Source organism: Zalophus californianus, chromosome 14, assembly GCF_009762305.2.
Source record: "Zalophus californianus isolate mZalCal1 chromosome 14, mZalCal1.pri.v2, whole genome shotgun sequence".
In the NCBI taxonomy this organism is placed as follows: domain Eukaryota; kingdom Metazoa; phylum Chordata; class Mammalia; order Carnivora; family Otariidae; genus Zalophus; species Zalophus californianus.
Window position 1 is genome coordinate 53,450,353 of NC_045608.1, and position 26,645 is coordinate 53,476,997.

Below are 26,645 nucleotides of genomic sequence, written 5' to 3' on the forward strand. Positions count from 1 at the left end.
TCAGCAGGAAGGTTAAATCACCTCATCTACCATACCCAGCATCACAGTCTATAATGTGGTTATTTTCAATAGTTTAGTAAGCATGATCTTCCTTTTTCCCAGGATATAAAACAATTATCCAAATTTGTAACTGGGCATCAGACATGACACATTTAAAGGCAAAATTCATTTGCTTGTGTAAAACATGGCCACCAAGGACTGTAGGAACAAAAATTGTATTTCATGTTTGGAAACAAAGCTTTCTCAGGAAATTGGTTTGGCCTGCTGTAATTACTATGGTTGGCATTCATTTTAAATAAAGAACATGTTAAATCCTCTGAATTAAAAAATAAAAGCATCTAATAAATCTATACAGTGAATAGCATGTCTTTATTCTATTTACACTTGTTATAAATATAATACATTTTTGAAAAGCTTATTTTTAATTAACTTGAATAGATTTATATTTTAAACAGATCAACTCAATTGTTAAAGTTACATAATAAAGAATATGATAATTTAAATGACAAAAAAATTTCATATTGTGAAATAGTGCACCCTATGCTGAGATGAATGAGGAAAAAAAAAGTCAAACTCCTTTCAAAACTATATTCAAAGCATCAGAAAAATTTTTTTTCTTTTTACAAAGTTATGTATAAGCCATAGGAACCACCAGATACTGAAGTATGAAGACTCTATAACCAAAGTTCAAAACTGATTTTAGAGAATTGTGTGAGGCAAGACAGGAAAACTTGTATTTAACACTCTATAGAACTTCACAGTAAAGCTGGAATTTATAGACTAATGGCTTAACAGGAGTACTGCCAACAAGGCCTTTCCTTCCTCAGAATCATCTGGTAATATTCAGATACCATCAATAAGTTGTAACAGCAGACTTAGACACTGGTTTTTAAGACAGGGCTTAATAAGGTGCATGGATATGTTGAAACTCTGTATTATGAGTATGTAAATTATTACCAGGGTTTAAAGAAATACAAAAAAAGAATGTAAAGATTCTCAGTCCAACGTGCTTTGCATCATCAACACATTGACAAGTCGAAAGTATTTTGCAGCAATCCGACACCAACCTCCATAACAAGTTAGGTACTTCAAATACTGCTGTTAAAACCCATTCAGTAAGATAAAACTGATTCTTGTGGCTTTCAGTACAAATGTGCAAGTTGTCACACATTATTGATGATGATCAGGGCAGGCATGGAGTTCTGCTGACTTGTTTCAAACACTGTAACTTGGTCCGATAACTTGGCAAATACCCTAGGCGTTCCAAGGTTATAAACACCTGTATGAACAAAGCATGCTTTCAGCTGCAAACTGTGAATCTCCTGGCTTTTAAGCTGAAGTTTATATTGTGTTTGTCCAAGCCATGTAAATGATCCATGGATTTCCAATGCTTCTGGACTATGTGGGAGAAGGAAAATGGTAAGTTGGAGGGTTTTTCTTTATAAATTTTTTCCCGAAGTTCTAGTATCGGATCCCTTTCACCTAGGGATTCTACTTCTAGAAACTACTTCATGAAGCGAACTGTTTATTAATAATGACAATAATGGCAATAGGTAGTATTACTATTGCTATAATAGCTAACATTTGTTACCAGTTACTATGTTCTAAGCACAAGTGTTATCTCAATTAATGCTCACAATAGCAGCTAGTAAAATTATGGAACCTGATTTTAAACCTCAGCTTTTAACCAAATGGTTATCCATAACATAAAAATAATTTGTATATGGGAATGCTTATAATACTGAAACTGTTTATAATGCTGAAAAATGGGAAGCAACCCAGAATCTACCAATAAGGTGTTATTTATGACACACATAATCAATCATACACAGAACGTGTCTGGATTCCAGAGAGCTGCTCCAGATCCTATTTGGGGTGTTATATAATAATAATCCATATACACTTCACATTACTTTTCTAAAAATCCAAAAATTTCTGAATTCCAAAAAGCATCTAGCTCTTGAGATATCAGATATGGGAGTATGGACCTGTATTTTTTTGTTAAGTATTATTTTATAATTACAAAAAAAAAACTTCTATTGCAAACTTGCTGATTTTCAATTTTAGAGTTCTTTATCACCAACAAACTTTCATAAAAATTTCTGTCTCTGATCAAAACAATTTGCTTCTTTTGGAAATCGCTTGTCATTCTGTCACCACTATAATGCAGACAATCCTCTGTAACTCCTCTATAACGCTTCTGTAATGTCAAACACAAATCCAGGGCACACCTGAGTAAACTTTCTCTATTTGTGTTAGGTCATTATGTGCATAATTCAAAATGCTAAATTGTTCTCACATCAATCCTAAACTACAAAATAATCTTGCACCAAGTGAATCTTTACCTTGTTGTTTTATGCCGAAGATCAACTATTACATCGACATCAGCCTTAGAACAATTAGACAGTAAAAGGGTGACTGGTACTAAACAAAGGCTGCGGAAGGAAAACAGAGAGGTTAAGCTGTGCATTTTCTTTTTAAAATCAACTTTCTTGAAAATAACACTTACGAATACCTAACAAGCTCCTTAAAAACAATTAGATTCAAGTAAGGGAAAAAACTGAGTTCCAAAATCCAAAAAGACACATTATTTGTGTAAATAAGAAGGAAAATATGTTCCTACAATGCCTGAATGCTAAATATCAGAATATACACATCCACAAAACCATTTTGTTTCCATTTATTAGAGCTACTCTTAAAAAATAACAAGTGTTTCTTGGTGGTTATTTCTCAAAATGAAAAACAAAAATTTATAAATAATCTCAACTAGGAAAGATCAATGAGGAAAAAAATAAATCGTGAAAATGCCAACAACTAATCCTGTTCTCCTTATGTTTCTTGAAAATCACTTCATTTTGAGAACTTGGCCTTGATTGACATTTGCTTTTCTACCAAATCTGCATAAAAGCCACCATGTTTTAGAGAATATGAAAATTATTTCTATAAAGCAAATTATGAGGAAAGCCTTTTTAAGTGGACACATTTACTCAGGTAATCCAGTTTCTGATATTGCTTTATAATTAATAAATTACTAAAGCATTTAATAAAGCATAGAATGGACAGGCAGTGACAGAAGAGGACATTATGAACAGACTGGTATTAATTTCAAATCAAGAACATAATAAACATAACCTAGGCACAAATGAAGGCTGGTTACATATTATTATTAATATTTTACTCTATAAACACAAAGAATAAAGAGATAGTAAAAAATAAAATACAGTAACCTTATAAGTTCACACAAAATAACCTTAAAATTCTGCTCAATGTATTTAATGCTTTCAGAAATTTTAATCCTTAGAAATATTTTCCAAACAGTACTGCAAATAACAGATTTCCCTCAACCAAAAAGCTCAGATAATTTCAAAAACCTATCCTTCAGCTGTGCCACTGCTATGCCCTTACCTCCCTCACAAACTTCTCACAAGGAAAGGAGGGTAATAAAGACTACTGAGTAGGTTTCCAGTCTGAAGCGCCTCCTTAAATTAAATCCAACTACATAATTTGTAACACAAAGCAAAACCTCAGGAACTTTTGCTATTCTGTTCCCATCTGATCCTCAAATGTTAAATGCTCCATTTATCTAAATGCCTCTAGAAACATGAACATCTGGATATTTCCTAGCCCCAAACCAGATTCATCATCTTCACTCCTTCTCTTCCTGCACTCACCGTTTCGGTGGATAGCACCCCCATCTATCCCAGCAAACCTTAAGCATCATACTAAGTGCTTCTTCCTTGGGAATGGGTGCTCCTGCCTCGCTAGTCCCCATTCCCAATTTTCTATTATTCTTCACAAATTCCTGTCAATTCTTTCTTCCACACATCTCTGAAACCTGGTTACTTGATCTTTTTTTCCTTACAAGTTCAAGGCCTCTTGTCTTTTGATGTACTACAACAGCCTCTGGATTAGCACCTGATACAATCCATTCTCTACATGGGGTGTTTCTCATATCTGAACTGTGTTTCCCACACTTGTATATGCACCAGAATTACCTGGTGGGCATGTTAAAAAAAAAAAAGACTACTGGGCCCCACTCCCAGTTTTGGTTCAGCAGGTCTGGGGAATGGCCCAAGGATTTGCATTCTAACAAGTCCCCAGATAATGCTGAGGGTGCTGGTCCGAGACCACGTTTTAAAAACCACTTTATACAACAGTCTTTCAAAAACGCTAATCTGATGAGCCACACAGAGACCAAACTGCTGAGAACTATTCCCCCGCCACCAAATTTAGTGTTATTAAAGGCATGGGTTCTACAGTTAGACTAAAGTTTAAGTATTAGCTCAACAATTCTGTATCTCAGTTTTCTCAACTGTAAACTAGGAACAGTAATTGTAACTACGTCTTGGGCTCATGATAGTGATTAGGTAGGATCAAATACGCTAAGTGCTGAGAATAATGCCTAGCACATGTTCAAAAGCTCCATAAACATGTCTAATGTGACTTCTTATTTTGAAAGCTATGGCAGCTAAACTCAGTATGTTTCACATCTTTGTTGTGTCTGGTCACATATTCTTTCTCATCTTCTTATTCCTGTACGGTCCGTGTGCTACTTGCCGTAACCAAACCTCCTCCTGACGCATCCTGTCCCACATTTCTCTATTACATGAAGAACACTCCTCCAGATCCTCAGTCTCTTCTCTTTATGTTTCTGTATCTTACTTTAACTGAAATTTGGCTGCGTACACAGCTTCCCCTATAGCCCTCTTGACAACAGATGTTCTTCCAACATCTTCCACATCTCCGGTCAGAATGTATCATTAATATAGTTCCAATACCACTTCTTGATGATTTCTTCCTATCTCCTCTGTCAAAACACCCATTTATTTGTCATAAACTACTCCACAGTTTTTCATCTTTTTTTATGTCCTCATACTGACATACTAAGCCCAGCAACAGTAACTCAGTACAGCAGATTCTCTGGAGGAAGGGGAAAGGATGAGTATTTTGAAATATCTTCAGTAAAGATGAGGGAAACATCGCTTCACCTCGCATTCATCCTGCGTCTGTGAAGCAGGGGCATACCACTGCTCTATGCATCTCTTCCATATCATCTATTGGCTTCAGTTATTAAAAGCTTCGGCAGGAATTTGCTTTCTTCTCTTTAATCCCAAGACTTGTCATCATGTGGACAACTTTACTAAGCAGACGACTCATTCAACATCTTCTCAAATTTAGTACTATTCAAAACTCAGCCATCTACTTTCCATGACCACACTGTGATTTTTTTTTTAATCACCTAAAATAGCCACGTCTGAAATAATACTCTGTCACTCCACTCTCTGACAATTATCTCCCATCTCTCCGGCTTTCTCACTCAATACTTCTATTCTTAGTGTCACAGGGATGACCAATCACTTTGGCTCTCTATTTCAGTGTTTCTCAATCTCAGTTAGTGTGGTATAACTGTAACTACTGTTTAGCAGTTATTCACTCCCTTCACCCTTCCCACTGGGGGACTGTGGATCATCCTTGTTGATTGTGAAGGTGAGGCTAATTGGCCAATGCAGTATTAATGTCTTTGATGCAAACAGAAGCCTTAAATGTCTCACAATATGGTTCACATTTGTACTCCAGAGATACGCCATGAGAACATATCCAAGTAGCTGCTGCCCATTTGGACTGAGCCCAAAATATATGTGGTACGGACAAGAACCCAACCAACCCACAGCTTGAAGATGAGCTTCAAGCCAAATGGTAGTTGACCTGCAGATCCATGAGTGTGAGATGCCTTGTAGGCTACTGAATTCTGGAGTGGTTTGTTATGAAGCATTACTGTGGCAACCATGACTGATACGGACGCATGCTGGTATTATCTGAAGACATTTAAAAAATACAAATGCCTGGGTTCTATTCCCAGACATTCCGAGGAAAGTGGCATTGAGCATTTGGATTTTCAAAAATTCCCCAGGTAGCTCTTCTCCCCCGGACTCCTTGGTAGTCTGTCAGCGGGAGAACCTTGTCGCCTTCCCCTCGCCTCTTCCCGCCCCGAGGAACCCTATAAGTCGCAGTCATGCATGAGTGCATCTCCATCCACGTGGGCCAGGCTGGTGTCCAGATCAGCAATGCCTGCTGGGAGCTCTATTGCCTGGAACACGGCATCCAGCCCAATGGCCAGATGCCAACTGACAAGACCATCGGGGGAGGAGATGACTCCTTCAACACCTTCTTCAGTGAAGACGGGCACCGGCAAGCATGTGCCCAGGGCTGTGTTTGTAGACCTGGAACCCACGGTCATTGATGAAGTTCGCACCGGCACCTACCGGCAGCTCTTCCACCCTAAGCAGCTCATCACCGGCAAGGAGGATGCTGCCAACAACTACGCCCGAGGGCACTACACCATCGGCAAGGAGATCATTGACCTTGTCTTGGACTGCATTCGGAAGCTGGCTGACCAGTGCACAGGTCTTCAGGGCTTCTTGGTTTTCCACAGCTTTGGAGGGGGAACTGGTTCTGGGTTCACCTCCCTGCTGATGGAACGTCTCTCTGTCGATTATGGCAAGAAGTCCAAGCTGGAGTTCTCCATTTACCCAGCCCCCCAGGTTTCCACAGCTGTAGTTGAGCCCTACAACTCCATCCTCACTACCCACACCACCCTGGAGCACTCTGATTGTGCCTTCATGGTAGACAATGAGGCCATCTATGACATCTGTCGTAGAAACCTCGATATTGAACGCCCAAACTACACTAACCTTAACCGCCTTATTAGCCAGATTGTGTCCTCCATCACTGCTTCCCTCCGATTTGATGGAGCCCTGAATGTCGATCTGACAGAATTCCAGACCAACCTGGTGCCCTATCCCCGCATCCACTTCCCTCTGGCCACCTACACCCCCGTCATCTCTGCTGAGAAAGCCTACCGTGAACAGCTTTCTGTAGCAGAGATCACCAACGCATGCTTTGAGCCAGCCAACCAGATGGTGAAATGTGACCCTCGGCACGGTAAATACATGGCCTGCTGCCTGTTGTACCGTGGCGACGTGGTTCCCAAAGATGTCAATGCTGCCACTGCCACCATCAAGACCAAGCGCAGCATCCAGTTTGTGGACTGGTGCCCCACTGGCTTCAAAGTGGGCATTAATTACCAGCCTCCCACTGTGGTGCCCGGTGGAGACCTGGCCAAGGTGCAGCGGGCCGTGTGCATGCTGAGCAACACCACAGCCATCGCTGAGGCCTGGGCTCGCCTGGACCACAAGTTCGACCTGATGTATGCCAAGCGTGCCTTTGTTCACTGGTATGTGGGGGAGGGCATGGAGGAAGGAGAGTTTTCTGAGGCCCGTGAGGACATGGCTGCCCTGGAGAAGGGTTATGAGGAGGTTGGAGTGGACAGTGCGGAGGAAGAGGGTGAGGGTGAAGAGTACTAAGCTGTCCGCTGCGATTTTACACTCTGTTGTCTTGGGACTGTCCTATTTCTGTTCTGGAAGCTGTCTGCTGTGGCCCTAACTTGTCAATAAAAGTGATGTTTCTGTTTTAAATGTCAAAAAAAAAAAAAATTCCCCAGGTAATTCTGTGCAGCCAGGGTTGGAAAAAAAATGCCACATTTTATCCTTATCTAACTTGTCTTGTTTTCACATACTTCCATGCACAGTTTTATTTAACTGTGCTGTTTTGTTTTTAACCCACTACTCTACTTCAGCTTGATCATTTAGGTGGTATGCCCCTGCTTCCCAGGCGTGTAAGATGAACGGGAGGTGAAGTGACGATCAAACCTGTCCTGCCTCACATACTTCCCTACACTGCCTAGATTCGATGAGTCTTTTTAACCCCAATCAAATCATGTGGAAACTCCTAAATATCCTTGCCAATAAAGCACAGCCAAGGTTTCAACCACTAAGGTTAAAAAGAAGCACTGTGGAATCTAAGATATTCAGGAAGTACGTGAAGCAGGATGGGTCTGATAAACAAAGTAGAACAACTGCTTAAAATGAAACATCAGGGAATCAAAACTGCCCATGAAAGTACATCAAGTCAAAACAGGTTCAATAGGGATAAAACATAAAATTTTTTTCCTCAACTATGGCTGCACTTTAGAGCAACATTAAGACCTAGACAAAAAAAGTTTTATAAATAACTTAAATGGTTAAAATTTTTAAAAATCTGACAACAGTGTTGGTAAACGTATGGAGCAAAGGGAATTCCCATATACTGCTAGTGGGATGTACAAGTTGGTTAAACTACTTTGGAAGAATTTGGGAAAAAAGGCAAGCACACATACACTAGGAGATTATACACACGATTATTCACAGAAGAATTCAAAATAGCTCAAATATGAAAATAATCCAAAAGTCCATCAATAGTAGAGTAGATAAATAGATAAATTGTTCCGGTATGTTCAAACATTCATAAGGCAATGAAAATTCTATTGCTTCATGCAATAGTTAACAATTACTAACATATTAAATGAAAGAAGCCAGACATAAAAAAAATATACTCTATAATTCCACTTATATAAGAAGTTCAAAAAATGCCCCAAGCAAATCAAAATATAGAGTTGTATACTTAGTTGGAAAAATTATAAAGAGAAGCAAAGAAGTGACTATCAATATTGGGGGCACACAGGGTAGTGCCTGGGAGGGAATACACAGGGGGCTTCTGTGATGCTAGCAGTAGCATAGAAGTGATTATTTGGGTGTTAACTTTGTGGGAAAAAAAAATCACCATTGTCATACATGTTGTTTTTGAGCACTTTTCTGTTGTATATTTAACATAGAGAAGGTTTAAAAGCAGTTAGCACCATTTAAGTTACTTTTTAAATATGTCTGACGTTAAGTCTCTGTCAAGATCTTAATTTTGCCCAGCAATCTGTGTGTCCTTAGCCAGCTTCTTCTCATTCCTCTCAGAAGTTACCCTCAAATTTTACTTCTCAAATGTTCTATCCTTTATTCTCTTATCTCCTATATTACTTTGCTCCTCGAAATACTCCCTAAAATTGGAGGCACTCCATAATGTGTGAATACGTTAAAATTTCTCCCTACTTTCTTCTCTCCCTGTTTCAATAGTAAGGAGATCCCTTCTGCAGTCCAAAGCTAATCCTGTAATTCTTTGGAGTGTTATCTTTCCATCTATTAAGGATTCTGTTATTCTCCCTATATCCCATCATTTCCTTCAAGACCATAAACATAACCATATCTTACCTAGTAAGAAAACAATATTGAATGGATATTCCTGGATCCCTGTTCATAGCCCAGCTTTCTGAAAGGGTGGTCTACACTAGTAGACTACACTTTACTTACTTATACTTCCCAATCTCTCCTCAACTTATTGTATCCTGAATTCCACTCCCATTATATAGTAACATTCTTCTAAAAAACCATTAATGAGCTCTTGTCAGATCCAATAAATAATTTTCTGGTCCATTTATTACTTGACATTTCTGCAGCAATTTAAACAATTAAACCATTGTCTTTCCTTGAACTGTTCTCACTCAACTTTTGAGATACCACTTTCTCCTCATTGGTCTTTTCTTCCTAATTACTTCTCAACTAGTCTGCTTTGTGGATTCCTTTTTCTTTAGCTTTTCTCTCCGATGTCATTGTTCTGCAGGTCACTGTTCTCTTTTTGTTCTATCCCACCCCATCGCCACCCTTATCCCGGGTGAATTTTTCACCAAAATTCATACCTTCACTTATCACTTATAGACTGGTTCTAACAGATGTCTCTCCATCTTTTCTTATACCTGCAAACTAGCAACTTTTTGAAGTGTCATCTGACTTAGGACTTTTTATTTTTAGAATCTTAAGTTTATATAATCAAGCTACTTACCAAAATTACAAATACAGATGCCCCCTGAACAACGCAGGGGTTAGAGGTGCTAACCCCTACACAGTCAAAAATCTGTGTATACCTTCTGACTATCCAGAAACTTAACTACTAATAGCCTACAGCTGACTCAAAGCCTTACCAATAACACAAACTGTCGAGTAACACATATTTGGTATGTTATATGAATTATATTTTATATTCTTACAATAAAGTAAGCTGGAGAAAAGAAAATGTTATCAAGAAAATCCTTAAGAGAAAACACATTTACAGTATTGTATTTGTCAAAAAAGATTATGTATAAGTAGACCCACATAGATGGAACCGCATTGTTCAAGGGTCAACTGAACATCATTCTCCAAGAAGTTTAGCATTTAGCACTTAGTAAAGCTTCATAATGCTGTCTAAATTTGAACTGTTTGATGAGTCTATACTACAGTCATTTCTTACATTTAATTTGTGTCTAAAACAAAACCAAAATTATATTTTTTCTTGATTTTGACTTAATGATAAACGTGCTCACCAAAAGGAAACTTTCAGCAACTGAGGTGTTGAAGGCAGTATCTACCTCTAACCACAGCTGCAGCATATAGTGATCATAGTAAAGGGTAAATTATTTAAGAGCAATTTCCATAGCCTCAATATTATTCTAAATTTCTTCTTCAATACTGGGGTTAATGCCATTGTTAAAATAAATAAGAGTGTGTGCGTGTATACGCACACGTGCACTGTAGAAAAATTTTAACAAAAATAAACCTCAGACCTTTTTTGATGAAATGGATGATTAAATGATTCTGGATAGTGAAGACTCGTTTTAATGAGATTAGAAAGCTGCTCTACGGATGGTCTTAAAGGAACTGTAGTGTTTTCTGGCCTGAAAAATTTTAATAGTTCCATTTCTGGTGGCTCCTGAGAAAAGAAAAAAATATATATGACAATAAAAACATTGTCTTGTTAAAATATAGCATATACAAATAAAAGAAGTTAAAACCAGTTGAGATAAAGGAAAGCATGAACAACTTTTTCTGCTGTTATTTAAACTAACAGAATCATCTGCGATACAATTTAAGATAAAGAATCTAGGATCAGAATCATTTATTCATTCCCTATGTATTATGTGATGGAGTTAGACTTAAGTTCCAGCAACTTCACATAAGGTATTCAATACTTTAAGACTGAATTTCCTTATTTGTAAAAAGGGGTTCATAATAATTTCAAAATTTGTTGCGGTTATTACTTAGCCACAGACTAAGCCACAGACATTGAACTGTATAGCACCTGTCTTAATAGTTGAAGAACTAAAATTGCTTTAAAATTTCATTTTGAAAATAGACTGCTGTGTTTTGTGGTTATAGTACTTCATCTGTATTAACTGAAGGTTAATCACGCATGTAAAAGTCTCAATATAGCCAGTGCCAGGCACACCGTAAACATTTCAATAAATATCATTATCACCTAAATGAAAACAGAGAATATCACCCCCTTTCTATTATTATCTTTTTTAACCATTTTTCTCCATTTTTCTTTACCATCCAGGAAAATTTTGATTTTTAATTTCCTGCTAGCCTAGTTGGGATTTTGATCTGCACTAGGGATTGGCAAACTATAGCCCACGAGCCAAATCCAGCCTGCTTCCTGTTTTTGTAAAGAAAGTTTTATTGAAACAGTCATATCCATTTGTTTACATACTGTTTATGGTTGCTTTTGGACTCCAACAACAGAGATGAGTAATTAAGACAAAGACCTTCTGGCCAGCACAGCCTAAAATATTATCATCTGGCTACTGACAGAAAAGGTTTGTTGATCCTTGATGTATACAGCTGTAAAAGCAAGAACTAAATTTGCTTTTGATTTAGAAGTCAGAGAAAAGTGACTAAAGGTCTACTTTGGAGGAAAGAAGACAACAGAAGCAGAATTTCTGGGGTGCTACTTATGTTCTATTTCTTGATCTGGGTCCTGGTTAAATTCAATGAGCTATTCAACTATTCTGTATTTATCTTACACTTTAATAGAAAGTTCAAAAAATGTATTATTGTTTAATATATTCTAAACATCAAAAAAACCAAGGTATTGTTTGAGACTTCTAAACTATACTAAATAAATTTCCATATGCCACTTATTAGGTAGAAAACACATGAACAATGGCCATAAAAGGATACCAAAGGTCTGAGCTAATTTACTGAGAGAATATTTAAAAGAGTTTCCCCCTCTCCCAGCTTAAAAGTAGCAAAAAGTATTTTCACAACCAACGCTAAATATTTGTCCAATAATTTGACAATAAGGATCTGATTCATACCTTATGACAGTTCCACCACAAGAGAGGCAAGGAGTAAAGAACTATTATCTTTGTCTTGTAAGTGAGTAGTAAGCTAAGGTTCATCAAGTTATGCAAGTAATTTGGTCATCAATCTCAAAGTCTTTGGGCTCCAAATCTATTATTCACAGTATTATGAAACTGCCTTATCTCCCAAGCTCAGTTAATCATATAAAGAGAATAAAAAATATTTCAAAGGTGAAATACAGAGAAATAAAAATGATGCCATTCATGGTATGTAAAATGAAAATATAACATGAATAAATTTTATAGAAATCACTTTTTCATTTTCTAAGTGCTAATTTTGCCAGTGTTTGAGATGTTCCAAATTATCAAAAGTTTATAACATATACAACTAAAACTTGGGACTTCTGTATTAATCAAAGGTGAAGACACAATTTTTTAATTAAATAGATTTGGGGTTAAATTTGATATCTTCATTAAAACTAGTGGAATATTGCCATTTGTAAGCATTGAAGTAAAAACTGATTCAAGTCATAGAATTGCCAATGGATACTAAAACTAGTGGACATAGGTTTGATAAGAAATCAGACATTTACATAGGTCCAAATTATCTCCCCATAAATTACTTATTAGAAAATGAAAGGAAAAACAGTAACTTTACTGTAGAAAAATACAGTGGAGACCACCTTAATCAAATGACCCATCACTGATAATGAAACTAATATCAAGTGCTTTTTGATATAATACACTGACAAGGACATAACATCATTTCTGTGGTATTCCTGCCAAAAATGTATAACCTTAATCTAATCATGAAGAAACACAAGAAAAACCCAAAGAGGTATTATTCTACATTAAAATAAATGGCCCATGTTCCTTAAAGATGTCGATGACATAATGATAGATCAAGGCTCAGAAACTGTCCAAGATTAAAGGAGACTAAAGAGACATGACAAGCAAATGCAACTCATGATCCTGGACTGGCCTGGGTAGGAAAAAAAAATTGTCAAGCATATAATGGAGACCTCTGATGACATCTGAATACGGACTAATATGAGTACTGCATCAATGTTAAACTTCCTGAGTTTAATAATGGTGTCTGTGATTATATAAGAGACTGTCCTTATTCTTAGGAATACTCGTGAACTAAATGGGGGTAGAGAAGGATGTCTGCAATTTACTTGGGAGTAAATTAAGAAAAAAAAATCAATGTGTACATAAATAGAGGGAAAAAATGATAAAGCAAAGAAGGTAAAATGCTAACCACTGGTGAACCTTGGTGAAAAGTGTAAGAGAGTCCTTTATACTATACTTGCAGCTTTTCTGCAAGTTTGAAAATTATTTCAAAATAAAAGTTTTCAAAAATAATGAGAAAGCTTGAAATTAAGATCCAATATTTATAAACACAATACAAGGTCACTGTTTGAATTACTGGATGTGCTTAACTTTTGTTCATATATACTATGAGAACTTTTTGGTAAGATGAAACAGTATTTTAGGAGAAATCAGAAAACACATTAAACACTATTACCAGCTGCTGCACCACTCCATGTGGCATACTTTACATTTTATGCTTTGCCCTTCCTGGAGTTCTGCCGTGGTATAGGCATGTTTCCCTTCCTCTCAAGTAAATTAATTCTTTTTATAACTATGAATTCTAGAGTCAGTATAGAATATTTATTAGAAACCTCAAGATCACAAGTGTATCTTAATACTCTTACGAGATGCTAATAAATTTCAGTTTATGTTCATTTCTCATTTTAATTAGTCTTCTGCCACCAACCCCCCCACTCAAATCTCAATATAAAAGCCTGCACAAGCCAGACCCCTTCAAAAACCCAAAAACCAACCTAACAAAAAACTCCACAGTTCACAAGAAGACCCAAAGAAAACTCTGTTATTACCTGTTTCTGAGGACATGAAAAGGCTTCTTTTCCTATAGTGTGAAGAATAACATGATGCTGACCTTCCAAAATAAGCTGCTTACTATCTTCCACTACATAAGCCTAAACATACAAAGCACAAAAATGTTACCTTTCTTGGCAGTAACCTCAAAAGTAATGAATGCAATATTTGATGGAAGGGAGAAATATTATGGCTACTTAACAATTATCAACACTATGGATGTGTCAGAATTTCTATATTTATTCATTCAATCAATAGAGAATCTTTCAAAATCTGTTTTGCTTCAATATAACACAGTTGGCCTGAATATTTAAGGGACACATCTTAAAATCTTTTTCAATGTTCTCTAGAGCTCTTAAGAAACTAGTCCAAAAGAGCAGTGCTATAACACAAGCCTTTTTGTTACTGGACTGCCGATATACAGGCAACACATTTTTTCTCATAGTCTTGCTTCTAATATGCCTCAGGGTTTATCACCTAGTAGAACAAAACCAGTGAGTACAATCATGAATCTTATAAGTGAAAATGTCACACCCTTGGATATCTTAACCGTAAGTACATACACTTAAAAAAAAAAAAAAGGCTCATTTCATCTGTATCAAAACACTGGTTCCAGCATATAACTCATCACCCTCTTGAATTGCTCCTGCCCCAGAGAAAATGTTATATGTAAATGGCTCTGATATACTGTTATCATCACATTATGCAAATACAAAGGCTTAAAAATTTTTTGACAAGCCAAATTTTTTTACTATTAGATTCAACAGACATAATATTTCTCAGGCAAAATGCTATAAAAGTTTCTAAATGTTTTCATTTCATATTTTCAATCTGTGTACTTATTTTATCATGGCTAGTTTTGCCACCTGTACACCACAGCTGAAGTAGTGCTGCACAAAGACACAGGACAGCCCGGGACCTGCTCAGTGTGCGTTACTACACAGCCCAGCGATGCTGTAGTTAAACACCTGCTGGGGTGGGCCTTTAGCCGAGAGGGTGAATGCTGACAGGGTAAAGTTGTGAGACATGTCTTATGTTTTTTCCACTGGTCTCATGGGATTGAACAAAAATCATCCATAGCCTTGTCAAATTCTATAATGTATTCTCTCTGAACAAAGGCTTAACTTTTTAAAACAAACCTTTATATTTGGTTAAGACTGGTTAGGAATTGTTCTGTGTCCCTTTCCCAATTATTTTTCACAAAAATGCTGTCTGAGCTCTTCGTTTTTCTCCTGCATCCTATTTTACTGAAAGACTCTTAATGCTTCCTGCTCCCTACTCCACAACTTAAATGACTTTTCAAGTTTCCTTTCATGCAGTGCTTTTTGGCATTATCTAGACACCTCACTAAAGAAAATCTACCACTTTCTCAAATGAGTATGTGTTAAACTTATCTTAGATACTAGCCACAATCAACTAAATATCCTATTTTTTATTCTATTTAACTTCCATATTCTAGCCAAGGAGCATGATAACTTAGTTTTCTTCTTCATGTAATCAGCAATACTAGTAGTAGTGGGCTGCTATTCAGGGCAGTTTTTTCCCCCAGCCAAAGTAACTGTGGACTTAACAATTAATACAGAGTACAGATACATTACTCAAAATCTTGTCTCAGAAATATTTCAAAATTGTTACATGGCAGAAATCTATGGAATGCAGTCACACACCTCAAGGGTCTAGTATACATTTAATGAGTGGTTGGTTTGCATTAAGGGGCAATACCGCTGAGCCTGAAAATAGAAGCCTCTTGATCCTAATCTTCAAGAAGATTTGATTTCAAGCTAAAAATGTGTAATTGATCTTTTTAATATTAAACACCTAAATCAACTAAAGTACCATTTTGTTTAAATTTTATTGAAACCCATGCAAAAAAGAAAAAAAAGAAAAAAAAATCAATAGAGGGAAAAAATGATAAAGCAAAGAAGGTAAAATGCTAACCACTGTCGAACCTTGGTGAAAAGTATAAGAGAGTCCTTTATACTATACTTGCAGCTTTTCTGCAGGTTTGAAAATTATTTCAAAATAAAAGTTTTCAAAAATAATGAGAAAGCTCAAAATTAAGATCCAATATTTATAAACACTTTATAAACCTTTCCACCCTGTTCAGGTGAATATCCTAGGGCAAGATCCTTAATTACACTGTAGAAATGTCTTTTAAAAAGTAATATGTAATTTTATTATATATTATATGTAACATAATCTATATATAATTACAAATTCTTATAATATATGCATGAAATACAAAAGGGTGCACTGTGAAAAACAAGCCTCCTCTGTTTTAAAGTAAGTAACTTTAAGGAAGACTAATGTCTAAACCATCTCATTCTGGTCTGCCATGTGTGGATCTTATCTGGATGTGATTTTTAAAAACTTAAAATATTTTCAGGGTGCCTGGGTGGCTCAATCTCTGGAGCCTCTGCCTTCAGCTCGGGTCATGATCTCAGAGTCCTGGGATTGAGTCCCGAATCAGGCTCCCTGCTCAGAGTGGAGTCTGCTTCTCCCTCTCCCTCTGCCCCTTCCTGTTGTGCTCTGTCTCTCTCTCTCTCAAATAAATAAAATCTTTAAAAGATAAATAAATAAAAACAAAATATTTTCAAATAATCTGGAAAAACAAAGCAAACCAACAAATAGATAATAATTCAGAATTATTGTTAATTTGGTTGGGTGAGATAAAAAATACTCTGGGGTTATGTTAAATAAGAGAGTCCTCATCTGCTAGAAGTAAATACAGAAGCATTTACAGATAAAATATTATGTTATTAAAAAAATACTACAGCAAAAAATAAAGGAAGGTAAAAATAAAAGAAAACAAAGGAGAGGGGCTAGTGGAATAGATGAAAAATGAATAACAACATACTAGTGACTATGGAGGCTGAGTAATGGGTACCTAAAGGTTCACAGTGCTATTTTTTCTCTTTTTGGTGTTTGAAAATGCCCATAATAAAGAGTTTAATAATGATACTTGTCTTCATGGAGCTTATCATATCTACAATGGTCTCAGTACCACTAAGAACTAACAGTAACAAAGAAGAAAGTTATCTAATTTGAATGAATACTTTCTCTAAGTAAAAAAGTCATTATGGGGGGCGCCTGGGTGGCTCAGTCGGTTAAGCGTCTGACTTCAGCTCAGGTCATGATCTCAGGGTCCTGGGATCAAGCCCTGCATGAGGCTCCCCACTCAGTGGGGAGTCTACTTGTCTCTCTCCCTCTGCCCTTCCTCCTACTTATGCACATACACTCTCTCTCTTTCTCAAATAAATAAAATCTTAAAAAAAAAAAGATTTAAAAAGTCATTATGGAACTGTTAAAAAAAGTTATAAAATAACTTAAATATTGAAACTGAAAATTTTACACAGAAAAAATATAATACCAGCTTACATTTGTTCTTCAGCTTAAGGCTGAAGTATCTACAAGCAAGGCTTGCTGAAGTAATTTAATAACACATACCTTCCATAATACGACAATATTCAAATCCACCTCACTGCACTTCTGAATTAATCTCACAGCATCCCCTATTGACTGTTTTTCTGCGTGCACAGATGGCTGGGCTTGTGGTTTCTTTAATTCAGAAGATAAACTTCGGTAAAAGAAGTCTGCACATGGACTTGCTGAACTTACTATCTGTTAAAAGAAAATCATTTATCTACATAAATGTTTTCAACTAAATACACTCTGCCAAAATTTATATTTCTCTATATATTTCTATATAACCAAAAGGCTTATTCAATAATTTCTTGTCAATCTGTCAGTACAGGGAGGCCGTAAAACACACGAACACAGTTAAACACCTAAAATATTTGGTACAAATTACCCTGAATCTTAAAGCTATTATCTCAAAGTAATTAAACTATACTGCCATGACATTAGGTTTGACCTTCCAAGTATCAAGGGAGGATAATGGGTAGTTCTAAGAAAATGCATAAAAAATAAATTATTGAAAAGTAATATTCTTTGTACTATTAAAGTAACAGAAATGTTTCTCATTCAAATACTTAGAACCCTAGACAACGTCCAATGAAACAGAATGCAAATGGAATTACTGGTCTTAATATGGTTTTTATACTTGAAGGGAGAGAACATGAAAAAAATTTTTTTAAAAATTTTAAACGGAATCAGAACTACAGGATTTCCTTTAACAGAATACTGTGTTTCATAGTAAAATCTCTACACTTAAGATTCCCTGCATTATAGGCTATATTATATAGGTGCTAAGTTTCAAGTTAATTATTAAATATTAATAAATAGATGTTTTCCCCTTTAAGAGTGAACTATTTTCTGGTAAACAATTGTCCCTATAGGTTTCTCAGTAACCTGTAGTGCTTGGTGAGTTCTATTTATTCAACCAGATTCATCAAAAGGGAAAATGTCTTTGTTTCTGCCTTCTTCGGTACTCCTATACAAAATTATCTGGCAACAAATACAGTAAAAATTACATTCTTAATATAAGGGTCTTAATTATGTCTCTAAGGATTTTAAGTTTCAAAAAGAAATGAACAGAACAAGCAACTGAAATCATGAAACCTAAATTCAATCATTCAAGAGGCACAGTGTTGCCAAAAGTCACAATTGTTTGGGAATTACTGGGCTTTTGGTACACTGAGATATTCTAAGTAACTATTTCTTCAAGTAGTCAAAAGACAGCCACAAAGAATGTGTCAGATGAAGGCAAATGATAAGAGAAATACAAAAGTGTAAGAATGTCTAGGATTATCAAAGAAAAAAACACAAAGAAGAAATAGTAACTGAAACAGTAGCAAAAATAACAGTAACAGGGCACAACTACACGGAATTTTACACCCTTGGTCCAGTATTTCTCAAAGCAGATCACCAGATCACCTCTTCCGATTATCTGCAGAGCTGGTTGAAAATGCACATTCCTAAACCCACCCAAGACATAATGAGCCACAGTTTTGGGGGAGGCAAAGCCTTCATTTTTACAAAATTTTCTAGATCAAAAATAGGGTCTGCAGACTGATAACCTCAACATCACCTAGGAGCTTATAACAATTTATTATACATATTTTTTATTAAGTAAACTCTGTGCCCAATGTGGGCTTAAATTCATGACCCCAAGATCAAGAATCACATGTTCTGCTGACTGCACCAGCCAGGTGCCCCAGCTTATAGCAATTTAGATTCTCAGGTCCCATCCCAGGCCTACCGAATCAGAATCTGCATTTTAACAAGAGCCCCAGATACTCATATGTACAGTCTCTGAAAGTTTGAAAACCACTGCTCTAGGTGATTCTTACAAATAATTAAGTTGGATTATCACTGTCCTAGACAAAAATCACAAAAAAGTTTATAATTTGGATGTCAGAACCATATGATACACCAAAATCCAGACGATTATCACCTTTATGTTCCACTGTGACCACTTCCCCTAATAAATAGGTTCCCTTGTATAATCCGGTTTCATTTTTTAATCCCAAGGATTATACTTTTTACCTGTGATACTCTCAAAAGGAAGTTAGTTTTAAATAACTAATTAAAATGGTATAATCCATATAGCATTTCTGCTCTGTTTTGAAACATGAAGATAAGTTGCAAAACCCAACAAAGTTGACATTTCATCCACAAAAGATTCTGGGGATTACTAAATCAATAGTTTTGCCAAAACAGTCAGATATTCTAAAACTGTGACTTTTAAAATCAAATGCTATTGTGCTCATTTGCATACCTGTTCATTTCCAAAGATGATATCTGCAAAGGTATATTTTTCTGAGAACTGTGTGGCAACTGAAAAACAGGAAAACAAACTAATCAATATCATTGGCATGAAATATAAAATGACCCTTAGGAAAGTGTGAAAATAAAATGAATTTACCTTCTTTTTCCTTACATCGTATTGCCTTGAAGCAAAATTTTCCCTTCTCTCTACTGGCAAGTTTGGCATCTAGAAAGAAAAGAAAAAATTTCAAAGATCTTTCTTAGCTGCTTATGACATGGTAAAACTAACTCATTCAAGCTTCCTTAGTCAAACTGAAAAATAATTCACAATTATAAATAATGTTTAATGAAAAAATCTTTCTTTTCATCTCCATAAAGCAAATTTCAGGTCTTAAAAAGGATGAAATTCAATTTTCTTGAAATACATGTTGGTATGTGTGTGTGTGACATTACAGATTAACAAAAGTTTAAAAGATAAGAACCTGGGAACCAGGGAGCCCACAATCCCACCACTCTATCATTTCTTCATTTCCTTTCAGTATTTTTTATATGTATGATTTATATCAATATTATTATATGCACATACTGTGCTATGATGCATTTTCTCAGTATTGTGAACACTTTAAAAATGTTAACATATTTTAATGACTAAAAAATAGTCTGAGTTATAATTTACATTAAATCCACACTGATTTTTTCCATATTAAACATAACCTTGCAATACACTGCTCTGTTTTCAATGTATGGACTTTCATGTATTCTGAATTAATCCCTTTGTATAAATTCCAAAAATAAGGATTACCAAAAGACTAAAGAGGAGTTTAAACATTTTTATATTTTTTGAAATATACTGTACAATTCTCCAGAAAGAGCAAATATCATTTTGCTAGCTTCACTCCACTCTTACAAACACTTGGCATTCTCATATTACTGCCAGGATAATAAATTGACAGAAATATTCTGGAAACCAATTTGTCAATATATATCACAAGTATGTATATTCTTCTGTTTGAGCATTATATAGGTATGGAAATACATAGAAAAGTCAGTCAGTCACTACAGAGGTACTATTATACACAGAAAAACAGCAAAGAAAAGAAAAAGACCCTTCCATATTCTAGTCTATGTGTTTCTGTATTGTTTGAAATTTTGAAAGTGATCGTGTACTCAGGCACTGATTTTCCAATTGATTAAAGAAAATGCAAACAGAAAGATGTGGAAGGAAATAAAAAGATGGGAAAGAATGAATTAAGAAAGGTAATTTGATTCACAAACTAATGAAAACACAATTGAATGCTTTAAGGTTAATTATTAAAAAGGTGCCAACATATCTTATGATATTATAGTACTACTCTGAAAAAAAAAATCAAGCAACGAAGATGTGAGAATTCACTATGAAGGAAAAAGTCACAAACCTTTGTTTTCAGAGAGATTTACAGATTTCTGTAACTTCCAGTGTTTGCTACCACTTGATACTTGTACTATATGGAATTCCTTAACACCTGCTTCACTCTATCAAAAAGAAATAAGAGTCATTCAGGATTTAGGAGCACAAACTTAGAGTGTTCTAATGAAAACAATATTCTGACACTGCTACCAAAGTACTGATTAATATAAGATGAAATTTTTATTCTGAAATAAACAATATATATTTCAGAATGCTTAAGTTATTTAAATCCTTCCTTAAACATTCTTTTTTTTTTCTTTTAAGTAGGCTCCACACCCAGCATGGAGCCCAGTGCCAGGCTTGAACTCACCACCTGAAGATCAAGACGTAAGCTGAGATCAAGAGTCGGATATTTAACTGACTGAGCCATCCAGGCACCTTCTCCTTAAACGTTCATAAAACAGAGAAGTCAATATTCTATCCAAAAACTGTATCTAACTATAATGTACACCAGTGGCAAATTTTAAAATACTGAAAGGTATTCAGTTATTAGAACCTATCATAATGAGTTACTGGTAGTATTTACTAGACCAAACAGTATTTGTTATCAATTTTTTTTGAAGATTTACTTATCTATTTTTATTTTTTTTATTTTTTTATTTATTATTATTTTTTTTTTTACTTATCTATTTTTAGAGAGAAGAGACAGAGAGTGCGTGTGCAAGCACAGAGGGGAGGGGCAGAGAGAGAGAGAGAGAGAGAAAGAGAAACTTAAGCAGACTCCGCCCTGAGCTTGGAGCCTGAGAGCGCAGCTTGAGCCTAAATCAAGAGTCAGAGGCTTAACTGTCCACACCACCCAGGCACCCCTTGTTGTCAATTTTGAATCAAAACTGTAGCATTTTCATTTCTTCTAATCTTTCTGAGATATCTCATTCTCATTAAGGCAAAAACAAACAACAAAAACAAATCAGAATCCCAATATACAGCCCATGCACATAAAGTTAAACTGTACATAATTTTTTATTCTCCTGAAATTATTAAAATCTTAAAATTTTAGGGACGCCTGGGTGGCTCAGTTGGTTAAGCATCTGCCTTCGGCTCAGGTCATGATCCCAGGATCCTGGGATGGAGTCCCATATCGGGCTCCTTGATCAGCGGGGAGCCTAATTCTCGCTCTGCCTGCAGCTCCCCCTGCTTGTGCTCTCTCTGACAAACAAAATCTTTAAATAATAATAAAATCTTAAAATTTTATTTTTACAAATGTTACTTTCGTTGAAGATCAGAAAAGTATTAGCATATAAACCCCAAATATCTTAAAAAGAAGCAACCTTACAAGTTTATGAAGCCAAAAGCAAAGGACATTCAGAGTAACACTTCAAGTAAGTATTTGAACTAAATCAACCTGAAGCTAAGATGTTATTTTAATCATGAGATCTCAATTCCCTTCTTTAATATGCATTTTTATACAGTATTTAAACAGAAATGGTAAAATGTTTATGCTTTATATGAAGAAAATGATGCTCTCAGAAATGTGTAAGTGAAGGTTACCAAGTTAATATGGAATGTGAAATCCTAACACAACTTTGTAAATTTAGTTATATCAATAGATTCTCAATGGTGAGATTAGAAAGCACTTTATTAGATCTCTGTGGTACTGAATTACTCACATATGGGGCTATATATCATACGAATATATTAATGCCAGCAGGTCCTTTTTAGACTTAAAATTACGAAGTTAGGGATGCCTGGGTGGCTCAGATGGTTAAGTGGCTCCCTTCGGTTCAGGTCATGATCTCAGGGTCCTGGGATTGAGTCCTGCATCGGGATGCCCCTGCTCAGTGGGGAGCCTGCTTCTCCCTCTCCCTCGGCCTGCTGCTCCCCCTGCTTGTGTGCCCCCTCTCTCTGACAAATAAATAAAATCTTAAAAAAAAAAAAAAATATATATATATATATATATATATATATATATATATATATATATATATATAAGGGGGGTGGGGGGATGGGTTAGCCTGGTGATGGGTATTAAAGAGGGCACATTCTGTGTGGAGCACTGGGTGTTACGCACAAACAATGAATCATAGAACACTACATCAATAACTAATGATGTAATGTATGGTGATTAACATAACAATAAAAAATTAAAATATATATATATATAAAAATTATAAAGTTAATGGAAAATTAAGATGTTTTCACACCGTTGTAGATGAACATTCCTAAATTCCTAGCTTACGCTATCTTGTGGGGGGAAAAATTCTTCCCTAAAAACAAAGGAAACACTTCAATATAATTAAAAATAAAATTTAGTTTTAAACCAACTTACTGTATTGGTATTTTCCACATCCACAAAGACTAGCATATTGCCCCCTCGGCCCTCCTCATCTTCAAGAGAATTACTTCTGCAGACAGTAGCTCGTACATTCAAAGATCGGCTGGTACAAATAACTGCAGTGTGTCTTAATATTCTGTGACTAAAGAAATACAAAATTGCAAATTTAATGGAAGAACCTCTCCATGTGTTAGGATTCTCTAATTCCAAACAAAGCTTTTAAAACCTAATTGCTCTCAGGACCATTTGTACTCTAAAACAAAAACAAAGAATACAATACAGTAAAATTATCTAGTTGGCATAACTTCATTTCAAATTTTCTTCTCAGTTTGGAAGGAAACTAACGGTCTCCCAGACTCTAGGCATGTCTGCTCACCAAACTCATCAGTATAGCACATGAAAATAATTTTCATGTAGCAATGTCCTAATTATGCCACTTCTCTGACAGTGGTTTCAAAGCAACTGATCCCTTATCAAGGAAACCCCAAACTTTCACCAGGCATTGAAGGCCCTCCACAATAGAGCTTTTTACATTTCATTGTTAATTCCCCTTTACTACTACTTTTTTTTAATATTACCTCCTAAATTTCTTTTTTTTTTTTTTTTTTAAGTACAACTGAAATACAATGTCCCAGGAGTTTCAGGGATAAATCATATTGATTCAGTATTTGTATACACTATGAAATGATCCCTTTGATAAATCTAGTTACCATGCTGTCATAAAAAAGCTATTGTAATATTACTGACTATATTCCCTATACTATAGATTACATCCATGACTTATTTTAGAAAGTTTGTACCTCTTAATCCCCTTCACCTGTCTCACCCGCCCCCCCAACCCCCTCCCCACTCTGATAACCAGCAGCTTCTTCCTTGTGTTTGAGTCTGTTTCTGTTTTGTTTTTTCGGATTCCACATATACGTGAAAAATATGGTCTTTCTCGGTCTTATTTTACTTAGAATACTCTCTAGGTCCACCTGTGTTATCACAGATGGCTCGATTTCATTCTTTTTTATGGCTAACATTTGTGTGCATGTGCATGTGCACACACATGCTGCATTTTCTTTCTCCTGATACATGGGACACCTAGGTTGCCTCCATATCTTGGCTATTGTAAATACTGCTGCAATGAACATAGGAGTGTATACGGTGGTTTTGTTTTCTTCAGATAAATACCCAGAATTGGAACTGCTGGATTGTATGGTAGTTCTATTTAGTTTTTTGAGGAACTTCTATACTGTTTTCCATAAGTGGCTGTACCAATTCACATTTCCACCAAGTGTATGTGGGTTCCTTTTTCTCTACAACCTCACCAATACTTACTATTTTATCTTTGGTAACAGCCAATCTGACAAATTTGAGGTAATATCTCATTGTAGTTTTGATTTGCATTTCCCTGATTAGTGATGCTGAGCATCCTTTCATGTGTCTGTGGGCCATCTATAGGTCTTTTGAAAAATGTGGACTTAGATCCCCTGTCCATTTTTTAATTTTTTATATTAAATTGTGTAAGTTCTCTATATATTTTTGATGCCTGATTTGCAAATACCTTCTCCCATTCAGTAGGATGTCTTTTTGTTTTGCTGATGGTCTCCTTCATTGTGCAAAAGCTTTCTAGTTTGATGTGATCCCATGTTTTAGTTTTTGTTGCCCTTGCCTGAAAAGAGCCCCCAAAATAGTGGTAAGATCAATGAATGTCAAAGAGCTCACTGCCTACGTTTTCTTCTAGAAGTTTTATGGTATCAAGTCTTACATTCAAATCTTTAATCCATTTTGAATTTATTTTTGTGTATGGTTTAAGATAATGGTCCAGGTTCATTCTTTTTGCATGTAGCTGTCCAGTTTTCCCAATATCATTTATTGAAGAAACGATCTTCTCCACTGTATTTTCTAGCTTCTTTTGTCATAGATTTAACTGACCACATACACACACATTTATTTCTGGGCTCTCTATTCTGTTCCATTGATCTGTGTCTATTTTTGTGCCAGTATCATACTGCAGTGATTACTATAGCTTTGTGGTACAGTTTGAAATCAGGGAGCATGATAGCTCCAGCTTTATTCTTCTTCCTCAAGATTACATTGACTATTTGGGGTCTTTTGTGGTTCCATACAAGTTTTAGGATTCCTTGTTCTAGTTCTGTAAAACATGCCATTGGTATTCTGATGGGGATTACATTGAATCTGTAGAGTGCTTTGGGTAGTATGAACATTTTAACAATATTAATTCTTCCAATCCATGAACACAGTCTATCTTTCCATTTATTTGTGTCATCTCAATTTCTTTCATCAATGTAAAAGAGACCTCCTTGGTTAAATTTATTCCTAGGTATTCTTTTTTATGCAATTGTAAATAGGACTGTTTTCTTAATTTCTCTGATAGTTCATTATAGAACTATAGAAATGCAATCGATCTCTGTATGTTAATTTTGTATCCTACAACTCTACTGAATTCATTTATTAGTTCCAATAGTTTCCCCTTTACTTCTTTTACACATATTTTACACTGTGACCAAACTATATTGTTTATATTTCCTAATTTACAAATTTTCATTTATATATAGTTACTCCCTGGAATACCCACTACTTTCTTGCCTATCCCCCTTGATATCCAAATTCTGAAATCTTTACTTTCTTTGGAAGCTCATTTCACCACTACTATATTCCACAAAGCCTTCCCTGACTGCTTGACCAGAGTATGCTCTATTGTCTTCTGAAGGGGAATTAATATTTACTGAGCATCTAAAATGTCCCCATGCTTATAAATACTGTATCATTTTGTCCTCACAGTCTTAGAAGATATTTAAATATTCCATTAATAAATGGAGTAACACAATTATTCCTAGTTAATTTTATAAAAATGACAACGGCATTATCACAAATAAAATAATATGTTGTTTAATTATAGTCCACCGACCCTTGTGAGCACCAAGGTTTGATTTCTTCAGTGACCCTCATTATAACACTACCCTAATCATCTATTCTACAAATATATACCTTTTTCCCCATACATTCTCAGGGGTCAGGAGAGGGCACAAGAGAAAAAGGAAAGGTAAAACAAAATAATTCTCTTGAAACAGGATGACTATAGCAGGTTGTCTTCATATACAAATGGTACCTGTGAATTTCATTATTATGTGGTAACTTTGGCCAGAGTACTTAGTCGTATCAAAGAATCATAAAGTTTATAGATAGAAGCCACTAAAAAGATTAAGGTAGCCTCATTTTTTGTACTTTTGGCTACTTAGAACTTATATTAGGGACAAGCTCAAATATAAACATCATGTATAATTTGGAAGGGGATAATTTCTTAA

The 26,645-nt window shown here is 35.5% G+C and overlaps 1 protein-coding gene and 1 pseudogene across 8 annotated transcripts in view; one reads left to right on the top strand and one right to left on the bottom strand.

The window, feature by feature from the left end:
• Positions 1 to 350: 350 nt before the first annotated feature.
• The window catches only part of TRAPPC8 (trafficking protein particle complex 8), an 87,975-nt gene continuing 61,680 nt past the window's right edge, over positions 351 to 26,645 (bottom strand). For 4 of the 7 annotated variants that reach the window (XM_027576494.1, XM_027576498.1, XM_027576496.1 and 1 more), the window contains 9 exons: positions 23,326 to 23,473; positions 21,028 to 21,124; positions 19,770 to 19,838; positions 19,623 to 19,681; positions 17,390 to 17,563; positions 13,942 to 14,043; positions 10,523 to 10,668; positions 2,346 to 2,435; positions 351 to 1,398 (listed from right to left, as the gene is read on the bottom strand). In XM_027576494.1, the coding sequence (XP_027432295.1) occupies positions 1,164 to 1,398; positions 2,346 to 2,435; positions 10,523 to 10,668; positions 13,942 to 14,043; positions 17,390 to 17,563; positions 19,623 to 19,681; positions 19,770 to 19,838; positions 21,028 to 21,124; positions 23,326 to 23,473 (1,120 nt within the window). In that variant the 3' untranslated portion in view covers positions 351 to 1,163. The remainder of the gene's footprint in view (positions 1,399 to 2,345; positions 2,436 to 10,522; positions 10,669 to 13,941; positions 14,044 to 17,389; positions 17,564 to 19,622; positions 19,682 to 19,769; positions 19,839 to 21,027; positions 21,125 to 23,325; positions 23,474 to 26,645) is intronic. The other 3 variants (XR_003516958.1, XM_027576495.1, XM_027576499.1) reach the window with 3 other exon arrangements.
• On the top strand, positions 5,990 to 7,493 carry LOC113912780 (annotated as a pseudogene). Its single transcript, XR_004819614.1, has one exon. The product of XR_004819614.1 is annotated as a tubulin alpha-1B chain-like (transcript).